At 39.3% G+C, this 16,139-nt stretch overlaps 1 protein-coding gene across 15 annotated transcripts in view; it reads right to left on the reverse strand.

Moving 5' to 3' along the window:
• The window catches only part of MIA3 (MIA SH3 domain ER export factor 3), a 76,313-nt gene that overhangs the window by 3,978 nt on the left and 56,196 nt on the right, over positions 1–16,139 (reverse strand). For 5 of the 15 annotated variants that reach the window (XM_060091404.1, XM_060091395.1, XM_060091405.1 and 2 more), the window contains 18 exons: positions 15,358–15,446; positions 14,890–14,967; positions 14,694–14,804; positions 13,290–13,361; positions 13,006–13,110; positions 12,207–12,329; positions 11,986–12,097; positions 10,802–10,857; positions 10,621–10,711; positions 10,338–10,476; positions 3,873–3,974; positions 2,742–2,802; positions 2,605–2,640; positions 2,458–2,525; positions 2,234–2,334; positions 1,927–2,064; positions 950–1,063; positions 790–869 (listed from right to left, as the gene is read on the reverse strand). In XM_060091404.1, coding sequence (XP_059947387.1) covers positions 790–869; positions 950–1,063; positions 1,927–2,064; positions 2,234–2,334; positions 2,458–2,525; positions 2,605–2,640; positions 2,742–2,802; positions 3,873–3,974; positions 10,338–10,476; positions 10,621–10,711; positions 10,802–10,857; positions 11,986–12,097; positions 12,207–12,329; positions 13,006–13,110; positions 13,290–13,361; positions 14,694–14,804; positions 14,890–14,967; positions 15,358–15,446 — 1,676 coding nt within the window. Of the gene's footprint in view, positions 1–764; positions 870–949; positions 1,064–1,926; positions 2,065–2,233; positions 2,335–2,457; positions 2,526–2,604; positions 2,641–2,741; positions 2,803–3,872; positions 3,975–10,337; positions 10,477–10,620; positions 10,712–10,801; positions 10,858–11,985; positions 12,098–12,206; positions 12,330–13,005; positions 13,111–13,289; positions 13,362–14,693; positions 14,805–14,889; positions 14,968–15,357; positions 15,447–16,139 lie in introns of all 15 variants that reach the window. The other 10 variants (XM_060091402.1, XM_060091397.1, XM_060091407.1 and 7 more) reach the window with 6 other exon arrangements.

Genomic DNA, 16,139 nt, shown 5'->3' on the forward strand with positions numbered 1-16,139 from the left:
GCTGTCGCAGCTACACAAGTTATAAGAGAATACACTTATGTGAACATAATTTAAGGCTGCTGCTGGGACCTGGCACAACAGGTAATTAAAGATGTCCACTATTCAGTACTTCATTTATAGCAAACATCCTCTGTTACTAATCTGTAATTTCAGATTATTCAAAATAGGGCTTGCCTGGTAAACCACTGGAGATATTCTTAAATAGCACACTTCCAAACAAATACGTAATGATGATGAATCTACACAATATACGATGAACTGATTTGCCTTAGAGTACTCAACACCGAAGCACACAATACAGAACTGGAGTGATGACTTTTCACATTTTAAGGTTAATTACAACAGATGCTCTAAAGAGATGAATCACCTAACCAGAAGCGGAAAAAGGAGTGAAGACCAACCGACCGACCAGACTTCGCGACCCAGCAACACTCCCAAGTCAACAGTGAGGTCAGTGCTGCTGTGCAAGTCAAAGCAGAGCAGATTGGGGTCATGCTCCTCAGCTCCTTTCCAGAAATACACCAAGTAAAAAGCCCAGTTCAGCCTACAAGGACTTAGTGCTACTGGATGCTCAGCCAAAGACGTAATGCTGGGAACTGAAGGGCCTTCAGGCTGAAGGGCCTTCAGGCTCTTGGGGAACAGCTTGCTTTTTCAAAAAGTAAATGAGATGGTACAGACATAACACAACACACAAAAGGGAGATGGACGAGGCAAAGAGAGGGCGTTGTAGAAAAAGTTAGATGTTTCCTGAAATAGCTAATTACAATTCAAAGTGACCGCAGAATTCACCTTGCCCTCATCCATCACCTTAGAGGGGGAAGAGCTTCTTGAGCTACTGTTCATCATGGGAGCTGCACCCGATTCTGAATCTGTGGGAGGCCAGAGAACTGAGTTAGACTTATTCTGACTTGTAAACTCTCTGAAGAAGAATACCAAGTCCTCTACCCACCTCCTCCACAACTTGAGACTCTCTGAACACACTTAGGTCCCTTACCAGAGGCAGAGGGTTTCCCAGATGCCTCAGATGACCATCGAGGACGAGGTAGAGGCCCATCCACTGACCCTTGAGACAGAAATAACAGCCCTTGCATGAATTTTTCAGAATAAACCAATTGTGGACAGGTCAGGTTTCAGTTCTACCCAGAAAGCAAAATTTAAAACGGGTCTCCCTATGGGAACATAGGTATAACTGATTCATTTTGTTATAAAGCAGAAACTAACACACCATTGTTAAGCAATTATACTCCAATAAAGATGTAAAAAAAAAAAATAGAAAAAATAAAAAAAAATAAAATAAAATGGGTCTCCCAATACGTATGAGGAGAAATCACTAACAATTTATGCACAAACTTAAAGAATTAAAATAAGAACTATCTTGGATTGAAAGACCTGCACATTAATAGCACTGGTCAGGTACTTCAAGCTACAGGCAATTGTATAGGCTGTTTTTTCAGTCTATATGTAATCTGACTTCCATATCTTACCAAGTATTAGAGACATATTTATGATTAGAAACAGACTTATAGCATTTCACATTAATGAGAAACAGATGTACACTGCATAAATTATATAGTTTTAAGGCTACTTTTATATTATTCAAGAGAGGAACTCAACAGAAGTTTAAAGATAAAGGCCTATACTTCACAGCAAAAAATCTGAAAAGAAACAATAAGAATAAATGATATTTATATATTTGTTTTACATATACACTTATACATGACAAATAGTATTGTTATAATAATAAATAAACGCTTTTTGTTCTAAAGCAAATCTAAAGTAGACTATTTATCCACCAAGACAAAATTAAGAAATTTCCTTCTTTATATCGGACAGACCCAAATTCTCAACTGCTGCTTGCATCAGAATTCTCAAAGAAGGAAAAAACTCTTGAAACAGTTTACTTCAAGGTAACACGTCAATGCTCACCAAATTCACTTCGAGGCATCTCTCTTCGGTTAAGCGTAGCAGACAGAGGTCTTGCGGGTGGGTCTGCTGTCAGTGGCGGGGAGCATTCTCCACCACTCACAGGAGATGGGCCAAAAGAGCCATTCTGGCTCAGAGGACCTGAAGACAACGGGCAATAATTACCACTTTAAGTGAACCTTCTTTTTCTAAGTTCTTGGGATTATTTCTAGAGCATCATAAATATTACACACATATTCAGAAATAAAAAGTAATTTAAACACATTTTCCACCAAAAAATAGATTGCAGCCCTTTAAAAGTGCTCCCTACCTCTCCGTGGAAGGCTCTGTGTGTTGGGTCTTCCTGGCTTTGGTTTTATAATCACAGGTTCTTCTTGCAGCATTGCCATCTTTTGGGTTAGTTCCAGTAATCTTGAATATAGAGAAAGAATGGATTTAAATATGAAATAGAAAATTAATTCCTTATTGGATACCACACAGCACAGCCTTTAGAAACTCTAAAACACACTGAAAATATGTTTTAAAATCACATACTTGTGTCTCAAGTTGGCAGCTTCTCTTTTCTCTTCAGCTATAGCTCTTTCTGCAGCACGAGCTTTGAGCTATTGGAGAAAAAAAATATCCAGAATAAGCTGTGGTAGACAACACACAAAATAAAGAAAAGAAAACAAAAAATCTTACCCAGTTATCGTGAGCTTTTTTCTCATGAGTAGCGATCTGAAAAAATAACACATCAAAAAATACGTTCAGAGATTCATTATAATAATATGTATTAGAAAGCAAAGAAGTCTGCTGCTGTAGGGCAGTATAATTATTACCTGGTTTTTAAATGAGCGCTCTGTTTTCTGTAATTCTTCCTCCATTTCTTCAATTCTCCGCCTAAGAATTAAACTTGCTTTTATCATTTAGAGCACAACTGAATAATATTTTAAACAATCTCGCCATGTTCCCTTTACTCTAACAGCTACACCTGTACCCTTTCAGACTTCATCCATATGTATAAAAACACATTCTACATGGCTGTAATAAGAGTACACTGTGATCAAAACTAATACTGCATAATTTCCTTCCTTATTATTTAATAGCTGGAGATTCTGAACTGATACTTTATAATTTCCTTAACTGTTCTCTTCAATATGTTCTCAAACAATCCCGCTATAAATATTTTTCTCCATAAAGCTTTTTCTTCCTTTAATTATATCCACAGAAAATTTCCCAGAGCTATGATTACTGGGTCTATCAAATGGCATGATCATTTTTTTTAAATTAATTAATTAATTAATTAATTAATTTTATTTTTGGCTGCATTGGGTCTTTGCTGCATGCGGGCTTTCTCTAGTTGCAGCAAGTGGGGGCTAGTCTTTGTTGCGGTGCAAGGGCTTCTCATTGCGGTGGCTTCTCTTGTTGCGGAGCACAGGCTCTAGGCGTGCGGGCTTCAGTAGTTGTGGCACGTGGGCTCAGTAGTTGTGGCCCACAGGTTCTAGAGCGCAGGCTCAGTAGTTGTGGCACACGGGCTTAGCTGCTCCGTGGCATGTGGGATCTTCCTGGACCAGGACCCGAACCTATGTCCCCTGCCTTGGCAGACAGATTCTTAACCACTGCGCCACCAGGGAGGCCCTGGCATGATCATTTTAATGGTTTTTAAATACACCATACAGCAAACTGCCTTCCAAAAAGAATTTCTCCGATATATAAAACCACTCAGAACTGTTGGCATGAACCAATTTCCCTTACAGTCTTGTCAGTATTGGGTGTAAGGAAATTTTTGTGAATTTAACATTTTCCTTTGTTAACTTAAAATTTATTTTTTTCATGTTAATTAAATGTTTTGACCACTTATTTCTGCTTCTGTGCCATTTTGTTCCACACAGTGTAAAACAGTTTTTTTTTTTTTAAAGCCAACAGTAGTTTCATCAGCCACTGACACTCTCCTCAGAAGCTGAACTCACTTGTAAGTTTTCACTTCCTCTGCCGCCGAAACCGCCTTTTCATCTGCAGCTGACAGCCGCTGCTCTCTTTCTTGCCGCTCATACTCTTCTTGACTCAACTTCCTAAGATAAAATCAGTTGTCAAATGAAAGTGTTACTCTTGCTCTCCCAGCCGTCTGTCTGAATGCCTCCTTGTTACTTCCCATCCTCTCTAAAACACACATACAAACAAGTCATAGGAAGGAATTCAAACCTGCCACTTAGGGATAAAAATCAAACTCTGCCCTGTTGGCAAATCACCTGCATTTTTAAACTTCTCCTCATAATTCTCTACTCACTAGTGAATGAAACAAACAAATGGAAGAAAACACTCTGTGCCCCATGGGCAAGTTTCCTGTGTTTGAGACAACGAAAGCTCATTTTACTTCAATGTGGAAAGCCAGGGCTGATCAACCTAACACAATTAAACTTATTAGGATAGAGCAGGGGATAATTATTGCTCTTATTTCTACCATGGAAAGACCTGTAATTACTTCTCTTACTTCAATCTTGGAAGGACTATTTCTCAATCCAAGGATGGTACCATGATAATTAGCCCCCCAAAAGCCTTTTAGAACGTCTTCTAGTTGTGCAGTTAACCACAGATTAATTCTACACTTCAGATGTGGGACTCCTACTGCCTATTTCAATAGAATTATGATTAAAGGAAAGAGAAAAATCTTAGAATTGGCCATGTCTACTGGATAGAAAAAGAATCTAAGCTGTCCCATAATCAGAGTATCATCTACTGGAAACTGGTTTTAACCTACTAACCTTGGAGCTCAAGATATCAATCTACTATACCAGAGATTGCAATGGTAGCAACATGGTTTTAAAATGCTATTTTCTTGTTACCCTTGTACTTCTTTGACCATAGTTCTGATTCAAAGGAAACTTGAAACAATTTCTATGAAACAGAAGCATAATCAGAAGAGCTATAGTAAAAACAGTTAGTAATCAAAGAGAAAAAGGGTTGTATATTCTTTTGTAATTGTCCATTTAATACTCAGCATATGTCTTATGAATAGCTATAATATACTTTACCTAGTAAGATGCTAAAGATAAAAATATGGGCAAAGTACTATCCCTACACTGAGTTCGCAGTTCAATGTGTAAATGATGTACCTAACAACAGAACAATCCCTAAATCAGGAAGAGATGTGAGAAAACTGGGTCTTGAAAAAAGATCAGAGAGAATTTTGCTTCCAGGAATGAATGAGTTAGTCTGAGAACACTGAAAACAAATAGAACATTCGACAAAAATATAAAGAACATGCTTGAAGGCATCAGAGAGCTAATATATTAGCTAGTAAGCTAATATGAGGCCAAGATCTAGTAAAAAAGTAAAAAACAATCTCAGAATTACATATAAGCCTGGCATCTGAAGCCACTTTCCCCCTAGGTTCACCCATGCACTTAAGACAATGTAGAGATATAAGGAGGCTACTGAATAGAGTTTTCAAAATATTCCTGGCTGCATAGAAAATGAAGTGGAGCTCAGGGACCCTAGTAAAAGCCCTGGGCTTTAGGTTGAGGCTAGAAAGAGCTGTGCACTTGGAGTACCAAATGAGCAATGTAGTGTCCTTTGAAGGAACTAAGACCTTTTTTTTTTTTTTTTTTTTTTTTGGCTGCGTTGGGTCTTCATTGCTGCGTGCAGGCTTTCTCTAGTTGTGGTGAGCAGGGGCTGCCCTTTGTTGAGGTGCGCAGGCTTCTCATTGCAGTGGCTTCTCTTGTCGCGAAGCACAGGCTCTAGGCATGCCGGCTTCAGTAGTTGTGGCATGCGGGCTCACAGGCTCTAGAGTGCAGGCTCATTAGTTGTGGTGCACGGGCTTAGTTGCTCTGCGGCATGTGGGGATCTTCCTGGACCAGGGCTCAAACCCATGTTCCCTGCACTGATAGGCGAATTCTTAACCACTGTGGCACTAGGGAAGTCCAGAACTAAGCCATTTTTGAATGACCTTTATTGCTGACTGGATTAAAATGACGACCACCTGCTAGAAATAAACTCAAATATTTTCTCTAGGAAAACAACACCATTCTAGGCCCCAATTCCCTCTACAATGTTTGCCACTCGGTCAAAACTGTCTAGGCACCCCACAAGACACTGTGATTAAAATCTAAAAGGCAAGAGGAATGACTCATCGAGGATCCACATAATGGAATTACCACACAGACTTTAAAATAACTGTGCCTTATATATTCATGGAAGCAAAAGTCAAGATTACAAATTTCAGCAAAGGATTAGAAACTACAAAACTGAAGCACAGTAACTGGAATTAAGAACTCAATGAATGATTTTAGTAGCAGATTTGATAACTGAAGTGAGATGTTAGCACACTGGAAGACAAGTCAGAAAAAAAAAATCCAGAATGAAGCAAATATAGGTAAGAATGTAGCAGACAGAGGGGAAATTATTTTAAAAAAAGGTTTAAATGGAATCTCAGAAGAAGAGAGAATGAGGCAGAATCAACATATGGAGAAAGACCCCAAAATTCAGGAGGTGCTGATGACCTCAAACAGCATAAATGCAAAATAGTTCGGGAAGGGGAGGGGAAGGAGGAGAGAAACACAAACCCAACATCCACACCTAGGCACCGCCCAATAAAACTGCTGAAAAACCGAAAGAGAACTTTTAAAGGCAGCAACGGCAGGGGTGAGACATCTGAACAGGGAAAATAAGAGTGATACTGGATTCCTTAAAGAAACTTCAAAACCAGAAAGTAACAGGTTATCTTTAAAGTGCTGGAATTAAATAACTGCAAAAATCCCAGAGCCAGCAGAATATCCTTAAAAAATGAAATCAAAATAAAGATGTTTTCACACAAAGATAGGTTGATGAAATCTGTCACTAAAGGACATTCTTCAAGTAGAACGAAAGTGATCCCAAAAGGAAGACCAAAGGTGCAGGAGAGGATGAAGAACTACAGGAACTACGGGCAGACCTCAGAGATACTGCAGGTTCAGTTCCAGACCACCACAATAAAGCAGAGAAAGAAAGTGAGTTTCGGAATTTTCTGGTTTCCCAGTGCATGTAAATGTTATGTTTACACTATACTGTAGTCTATTATAAAGTGTGCAACAGCATTATGTCTGAAAAACAACATACAAGCCTTAACTATCAAATACTTTACTGCTGAAATATGCTAACCATCATCTGAGCTTTCATAATTTTTTTTTTTTTTTTTTGCAGCACGCGGGCCTCTCACTGCTGTGGCCTCTCCCGTTGCGGAGCACAGGCTGCGGACGCGCAGGCTCAGCAGTCATGGCTCACGGACGAAGCCACTCCGCGGCATGTGGGATCTTCCCGGACCGGGGCACGAACCCGTGTCCCCTGCATCGGCAGGAGGACTCTCAACCACTGCGCCACCAGGGAAGCCCTGAGGCTTCATAATCTTTAAAGTAACATCAAAGATCACTGATCACAGATCACCATAACAAATATAATAATGAAAAAGCTTGAAATACTGTGAGAATTACCAAAATGTGACAGAGACACAAAGTGAGCAAATGCTGTTGGAAAAATGGTGCCGAAAGACTTGCTTGACACGGGGTTGCCACGAGCCTTCAATGTGTAAGAAATGCAGTATCTGCAAAGCGCAATAAAGCAAAGTGCAATAAAACCAGGTATGCTTGTATAAATATGTGTGTAAATCAAGTGAATCCTGGCCGGGAAGCACTGTAATAGACAATAAAAACATCTTGTGGAGTTTAAGTATACAAAGAATTAAAATGCAGGAGCATCTTAACCCAGGAGGGAGTTAAAGCCCAGAAAGAGGTAAATCTATTGACTGAGTAAGTCCAGGATACATGCTGTGGTCTTTAGGGTAAGTATATGAAGACAAGTAAAGCAACCAATAACTACCAAGCTTACACAAGGGAAAAACAGAATTATTAAAAATATTCAAATAATCCAAAAAACAGAAAGAAGAGAAAAAGGAATATAGAACAGGCCATCAAATAGAAAGCAAATACCAATATGTATATTTAAACCTAAATATACATTTAGGCATTACATTATAAGGAAAAAATGAGTACTCACCTATTTATTTATTTATGCCACAACTCACTCTAGAAAAGATTTTAAGGAACATAAACATTTGAGTAGGCAGGAGATTGCCAGGTGGAAATAATGTAAAAGGACATTTTTACTACAGAAAAAGCAGCATGCGTAACTACACAGAAGCTCAGCGTGGCATGAAGGAACTGTGGTCAGGTCAGGCTGCAGGTCAGGCAGCGTCAGAAGGAGCTGCAGGAGATGCACCTGGAGAGGCAGCTCAGGACAGCTGAGGGGCCCTGTGCGCCTGCCAAACAGCCGGAAATTGACCCTGAAGGGAACGGGGGACCTCCTCAACAGATTTTAAACCACATGATGATATACAAGGACTTGTATTTTAGAAAGTTCCTTCTAGAAGCTATAGACTTGGAAGAAGAGGTATAAGAAAGAGAAACTGGGGCTTCCCTGGTGGCGCAGTGGTTGGAAGTCCGCCTGCCGATGCAGGGGACGCGGGTTCGTGCCCCGGTCTGGGAAGATCCCACATGCTGTGGAGCAGCTGGGCCCGTGAGCCATGCCCGGTGAGCCTGTGCGTCCAGAGCCTGTGCTCCGCAACGGGAGAGGCCACAGCAGTGGAAGGACCAAGTAACGCCAAAAAAAAAAAAAAAAAAGGAAAAAAAAAAGAAACTGGAGATAGGTAATTAGTTAAGGGCTGGCAGAAAAGATGACTTCGGCCTGCGCACACACAGTGGCTTTGTGGATGAAGTGCATGCAATTTGTGCCCTGACATGGTGACTGAATGGATGCTGGAAGAATTGAATAAAATAGTGCCACACTGACTATATCATAAAGAAAGACAATTGCCATTTAGGTGATTCAGATGACTACTGGTGGCAGAGAAGTGCCCTTCCCCCCCCCCAATATTTATTTACTTATTTATTTGGCTGCGTGGGGTCTTAGTTGTGGCTCGCGGGCTCCTCAGTTGTGGCATGCGAACTCTTAGTTGCGGCATGCATTTGGGATCCAGCTCCCTGACCAGGGATCGAACCCAGGCCCCCTGCACTGGGAGTGTGGAGTCTTATCCACTGAGCCACCAGGGAAGTCGCCAGAGAAGTGCTTTTTAAAAAATAATAATAAATAATGAAATGGGAAATATTTATCTGAAGCAAGTCAGGTATTTAGAGCTAGCCTGAATAAAACTTGGAAAATCTAAACTAATTTCTTGGTGAGCAAAGAATTAGAGAAAAAGTTAGTGGTATGGTTCCAATGTTTAATGGCAACTGGCAATAGCAACCTAAGCATATGAAAAAGATTACATTCGCTTAGCAAAATAAGCCTGCTCATAGACTGCTATAAATGCCAAAGAGTGAAGTATAGCAGCAAACACAAATAGCAACTGCCACCAATAAACTATTTTAGAGGATTCAGGTATTTTTGGTGGAGAAAACTTGACTATCAAAGTGTATCTTTCAAAAGATATCTAACTCCAAATTTGAGATGTATATTTCAAAAGATGAATACCTAAACGTACGCATGAAACAGGTATTTCTTTTTTTTTTTTTTTATGGTTTCCATATGGTTGTCATTTGGAACACATGCAGTTAAAAAGTTAGGGGCATGTGCTATAGAGTCAGAAAAACCTAGTACAAGGCCCTGCTTCACTACGATGTGATATTGGGTAAGTTACTTAGTCTCTCTGAGCCTCAGCCTCCTATACTTAATATACAAATAATAATTGTACCTATCTCATAAGTTGCTCTGAGGATGAAACAAGCATTTCTATATTCAAAACTCCCAACAACCTTGCCACAATTACATATTATATATGTATAGTCTGAATATTGACTATATTAAGTCCAAAACTTACAATACTGTCAGTATCTAAGTACTCCTTTTGAAGTATTTATTCTATTTAAAATCATGTCATACAAATCACTCAGGATTTTTAAAAGCTATGTTAAAAACTAGTAGAACAAATGCAAGACAAACCAGAATGACATAACTAACAACAGCAAAAGTGGAATAAGTGGTGGAGCCTCAGAAAGGGTATGAATCGTCAAAAGAAGCACTTCCAGAACAGCAACTGTTAGTACCTGTTAATAGCATAACTACTATGGGGTATCATAACTACTACTACTACTACTACTACTACTACTACTACTACTACTACTACTACTACTACTACTACTACTACTACTACTACTACTACTACTAGGCTACTATAGTAGTATAACTACTGTGCTTCAAGTAAATTACAGGCAATAATTGCTGACAATTAGTTAAAATGGAAAAAAAAATTGCAAGTTATGGGAAACAAGGTAGAAAGGAAGAAAGACAAATCTAATTATAGGCAGAAAAAACTATAAACAGTCTTTAAAAAAGACAAGATTATCTATAGTAGTACAGACATTTAGTTAGATGACAATATTGTTAACAAGGAAGCACGAAAACCTTACTTTTGCAGAGCCATCTCCTTCTGCTGATAGAGCTCATTCAGAATCTCCACTTTCTGCCTCAGTGTTTTGCATTCATCTTCCAGTACAGCTTTGGCAGACTGCAGGGAATTGCGATCCTCCTCTAATTTCTTTATTTGGTCTGTAAGGGATAAAACATTTGAGCTTTGTGTGCACAAGAACTGGAGAACTTACTGAGGAGGCCAGTGTTAAGGGGGGTGAGAACATGGAAACAGGAAGCCACTCTATTTTTCCAGTGGCAATTTCTTTTCAAGAAGCAACCTACCTTCCAGGTTACATTTAGTGGACATAGAGGCTCTAAGTTTAAATTGTAAAAGTTTTAGATCCTCTTCAACTACTGATATTGCAGTCTGGGTCTAAAATTTGCAGAAGAGAGAAACAGTCTTAAAAGTGAGGCATAGTAAGAATTCACAGGCGCTTATAGTACTCTATAAAAAGAATTATACCCGAGAAATGTCCATCATCTGCTTAATCTGCTTTTTCACCTTCTCACTCCGGTCACCTAAAAAACAAAAGGATTTCAGTGCTCTTTCCTTCCTTGCTGTTTAACTATATTTTCTTGATTTCCCCCAAACAATTATCATGTTCAAACATTCAATGAAAAAACAAACTAACGAAAAGAACTGATTCAGCTATTTGACTTTTAAGAGATGTGCAAACTTAGGTTGAAAAAACGAATTCCCAGTTTGTACAATAAAAATATTATCCATGCTGTACTTGAGCAAGAAGGGATATGTGAAGTCAAGCTCTTTCTCCTCTCTCAGATCTACCTGCCCCCAGTCAAATATCTTATTTAGAAAGACTCATTCCTCTGCTCTCCCCTTGAATCTGCTACCAGGTGTAGTTTAAAACACCCACAGTGTGAACAATCTCCAACCTGGGATAGAGTGTCTACAAACATTTCTCTCATCAGTAAACACTCTTTCCCTTTAGCCTCCACTCTAACTGCTTAGTTAAGTTTACGGCTCCAACCACTCGGTACTTTTGAAATTGGTTGTGGCCCTAAAACCACAGAGCTACAGAAGTGATAAGCATGAAGTTCAGAAGGAAGTTTCTCCTACTGAGGAGTGTTCAGTAAGTACACAGAGCTGGGAGATAGGACTGATGCTGCTCTGGCTCCAGTGCGGTACCGCAAGCCAGCAACCCACCTCTGCCCAACGCATACAGACCTGCATCGTCGTCCCTTGGTATCCATAAGAGATTGGCTCCAGGACCCCCTCCCCCACCCCCCCCCACAGGAAACCAAAATCCGTGGATGCTCAAGTCCCTTATATAAAATGGCACAGCATTTGCACATAACCTACACACATCTTCCCACATACTTCATCTCTAAGTTACTTATAATACCTTATACAATGTAAATGTTACGTAAACAGCTGCTGGCATGCAGCAAAATGAAGTTTTGCTTTTCTGAACTATCCGGAATTTTTTTCTCCAAATATTTTCAACCTGCAGTCGGGTGAATCCACGGATGTGAACCCACAGATTCGGAGGGCCAACTGTACAAATTCAGTGACAGGCGTCTACAGCTTTAACCCTAAAGAGGAAATTCAGACCGCTGAAAAAAGCATCAGTGTACTTAGAGACTAGAAGGCAAAAAGAGGTCCAACCTCCCTGAAACCAATCTTACCTCCCACTTCTCCATTTGCTAATTCATCTGATTCATTTCCTCCTTTATTTTGACCTTCAGATTCAGATTCACAATCTAACTGATTCAACTGTGTAATGCAATTAGTCAAAGCCTAGAAAAGAAGCAAAAGGATATTTATTAGAAAGAGCCTCTCAATTTCAATTACCCAGATTCATGAGAATTCACGAGAGTTAAGCATGTATTCAGGAGAATGCACTCACATTAATATTATCATCCTTGTGAGTGAGAGCTAGTTCCAGATCCTTCTGAGACTTCTCAAATGATCTGATTTGTTCACTGAGCTCAGCATGTGATTTACTCCAGTCTTTGATTTCTTGCTGCAACTGGAAAGTTAAAACACGTGAATTTCTGAACGTTATGGCTTTTGCACTGGAGACAGCAAGACCACAAAAAATGAGCCAGGGAAGCAGGGAGCCATGCTTCTCCTTGGCTCGTCATTCTTGGTTAAGGGAGAGGGGAGAGTGACTCCATCCCTCAGAACTGCAGTGAGAACCTAAGAGCTGTCAGGGACACTGATCTAGTGTATTGCATCCTTCAGAAAATTGCAGCCAGTTCAAATAATTCACTTCCAGTAGGAATAGAAGGGCACGTCTCACTGCCTACCAAGTCCAGACTCCAGATCATGTAACCGTCCCTTGGTCAGAGAAACAGTAACTGCTCAAAGGAGGGTAATAAATACCTAATTCTTTGGTCTAAGAAGCAAGTCCATCGCCCTCTTGAGGCTATTCAAGTTAATAACTGGCTGGTGCTGGATGAGACAAAGACTAAACATCCTGATAGCTGCAAGGAATTTTACAAAAGAACAGAAAACCTAGAACAGATGGAGAATGTACATATGCACTCAATTTGGGGAGCGCAGTTTAAACCCTGCATATCTAAAAATTGAATCCTGCATACATACTTCATTTCCTTAAACACCAAATCCAAGAAAAGATATTCAAGAGGTAATGCTATCTGGTTTTCTAGTTTATATAATCTATGACGTTAACTTCCCTTTACCTGCTCTTTCTTCTTCTTAAGTCTTGCATTTTCTTCTTGAACCCGATGGCATTCAGACTTCACTTTCTCTTCACTAAGTTTAGCTTCATTAAGGGCAATTTGAACCTAATGCAAAACACTCCTGTTAGAGCAATAATTCCAAAGAAAAACACACAAAAAGTTACTTTCCCAATTAGACATACGGTTTTTGTCTTTTGCATTTTCTAGCACACATCAAATGTTTGCTCCTCAAAATACTAAGACATCATATTAATATATCTTCCAGGAATTGTAGAGAGCTTTACCTCTGAAAATTCTGAGGCATTCACTGAAATAACATCTTTTAACTTCTCTACAGATTTCTTGTTTTCTGATATCTGCCATGGGAAAAAGAACACAAAAATGTATTAGAATTTCAGTAGAAACACTGGGATATATGATAAAAAGAAGAAACATGAACAAAACACATCCCAGAGCCATCCCCTAGATAGCAGGTAAAAGCAGGTGATCCAGTCTTGGCCTAGGAGAAAAGTCAACAATGTAAAGACATGAGGAAAGAAAATACTGAAAACATAAATATTTCTTACCATCCGCAACGTTCCTAGTTATGAAATAATGTGGTACATGACGAGCCAAAAAAGTCAAAGGAAAGAAAATGAAAAAAAAATTCAAGTAAACCAGTTCACATCAATGATTTTTCCTAGTGGTAGAGAAAAAAATCCCAAGGTCACTTAAAAAAAGTTCTCTTGCTAAACTAAAAATGGCTGGACTTGAGGGGGAAGAGCTGAATCTCAGATACAGAATTCCAAAATGTATCGAGGAATTTGTCACGGAGGTGGAGCCTAACTCTGCACTCTTTAACTGTGGGCTGTGCACAGTAACTTCCTTCCAGAGAGTACAATATGCAGAGGATGGAAAAAGGGTAACTTTATAGCAGAGAAACCTGGCAAATACTACCTCAGCCAGGTGATCAAGCTTAACTGGGTGGGAGATATATGGGAACCCTCTCTACTATCTTTCCAACTTTTATGTAATTCAAAAACTGTTCTAGGGACTTCCCTGGTGGTGCAGTGGTTAAGAATCTGCCTGCCAATGCAAGGGACACGGGTTCGAGCCCTGGTCCAGGAAGATCCTGCATTCTGCGGAGCAACTAAGCCCGTGCGCCACAACGACTGAAGCCTGCGCACCTAGAGCCCAGGCTCCGCAACAAGAGAAGCCGCAGCACTGAGAAGCCCGCGCACCACAACGACGGGTAGCCCCCGCTCGCAGCAGCTAGAGAAAGCCCACGCGCAGAAACGAAGACCCAACTCAGCCAAAGATAAATAAATAAATAAAAATTTTAAAAAACTGTTCTAGCATTTAAAGTTTATTTTTAGAAAAGAACCATGCAAAAACAAATCAAAACAAAGTACTAAGACCACTCAAAGGGGCAACTATTTCTTATTTGCTCTACATGTTCCAAAGGGCAGAGCCAAGCAATATGAAAATTACCCAGGGCTGAGGACAAAAGTACTTCCGAGGCCTGTAAAATTAATAACTTGGGGTATTAGCATTTAAAATTCCACGAAAATGAATAGAAGTAGGTTCAACTTCCCTGACTCCCAATATTATTCGAGTTCAAGCACGGGAAAATGCAGAGTTCATCTCACCCAACCTACAAAATAGTTCAAAAGCCAATTTACAGTAACACTTAACAGCGAAACTCTTACCAAGTCCTGATTCTTCGCATTCTGTTCTCTCTCAGATTCTAACATAGCACGCAAACTTTTAGCTGTGTCACCCAGAATTTCATTAGTTTCCTCAAGATTCTTGATTTTATCCTACAAAAAAAGGTATTAATAATAATTACTCATTATTTTTCTTTTGTCTTTAGAATGTAATCTCAAAAAGAGAAGGGATTTTTACCTTAAATCTAATTGCTTCATCAGAGAGAATCATGTTTTGTTTCTTGGTTTCTTGAACATGTTTCTTTGATTCCTTGATCTAAATAAAATAAAGCATTCAAAATTTAGAAACATAAATTATAGTGTTACCAAAACTTATCTCAAGGACTTCCCCGGTGGTTCAGTGGTTAAGACTCCGCACTTCCACTGCAGGGAGCACAGGTTTGATCTCTGGTCAGGGAAGAACCCACATGTCGGGCCGTACAGCCAAAAGAAAAAAAAAAAGCTTATCTCCAAACAGGAGATACCTCAGAGAAGAAAGCAGTACTTTACACATATGATGATTGCTTCACATTTGGATAGTTTGTAGGAGATAAAAAAAAATTTTTTTAATATGATTTAAAAACACCATAACAACTGAACTATAAGACAGGAGGAAATAATTCGAGCTGGAACCACAGGGGGAAAAAGCTAAAAGAATAATTAATACCTTCTGCTCATAACTTGATAATTTTTGTACAAGCTCTGCATTTTCTTTCATGATATTCTTCAACTTCTCAGAAATTTGCTGTTCAGTGACTGAAAAGGGGGGGAAATCCATAAAATCATCAAAAATTGAATCACCCAATGCATTAGCAGCAAAGACATGCTATCTGGCACTCTGAGGGAAATGAACTCAGCATAACTATTATGGCTTTAAAAAGCAAACTGTAGTTAACAGCACTAAGGATGTAAAAATATTAACATTTAAGAAAAACATAATAATAACCCTTACTTCAATGAGATTCCAATTTAAATTTATTTCAAAGACAGGAAATACAGTAAAATGTTTTAGCTCAATGTCTTTCCCCTTCATGAGCACCTTTCATCTCAGAAAATGTGATCATTTCATATATATGCCATTTGTAAATAGAAACAGAAAATGTAAGCATATTGACATACCTCTATTCCTCAAATTATCTACTTAACTACGCATTCACTGTACTGAATAAACCAGTAGCACAGGAACACTGTTCACAGGTAATAAACTGCACTACTTCAACATTCAATCTGCCCGAGCCGAATCTTCTTCTCCCTGTTGCCACCTCAACTCCTATCTCATCTACTAGCATCACCATCTACTCTGTCATCTAAGCTAGCAACCTAGGATTAGTAAAATATTCAGGAGTTAGTAAGTCAATCAGAGATCCGAAGTCACCAGATCTACTGTCAGCTTGCACAAAACTCATATCAAATACCAGTACTGAGGGAACAGTACAAATAACAAAATAA

The sequence above is a fragment of the Mesoplodon densirostris genome, chromosome 2, assembly GCF_025265405.1.
Source record: "Mesoplodon densirostris isolate mMesDen1 chromosome 2, mMesDen1 primary haplotype, whole genome shotgun sequence".
Taxonomy (NCBI): domain Eukaryota; kingdom Metazoa; phylum Chordata; class Mammalia; order Artiodactyla; family Ziphiidae; genus Mesoplodon; species Mesoplodon densirostris.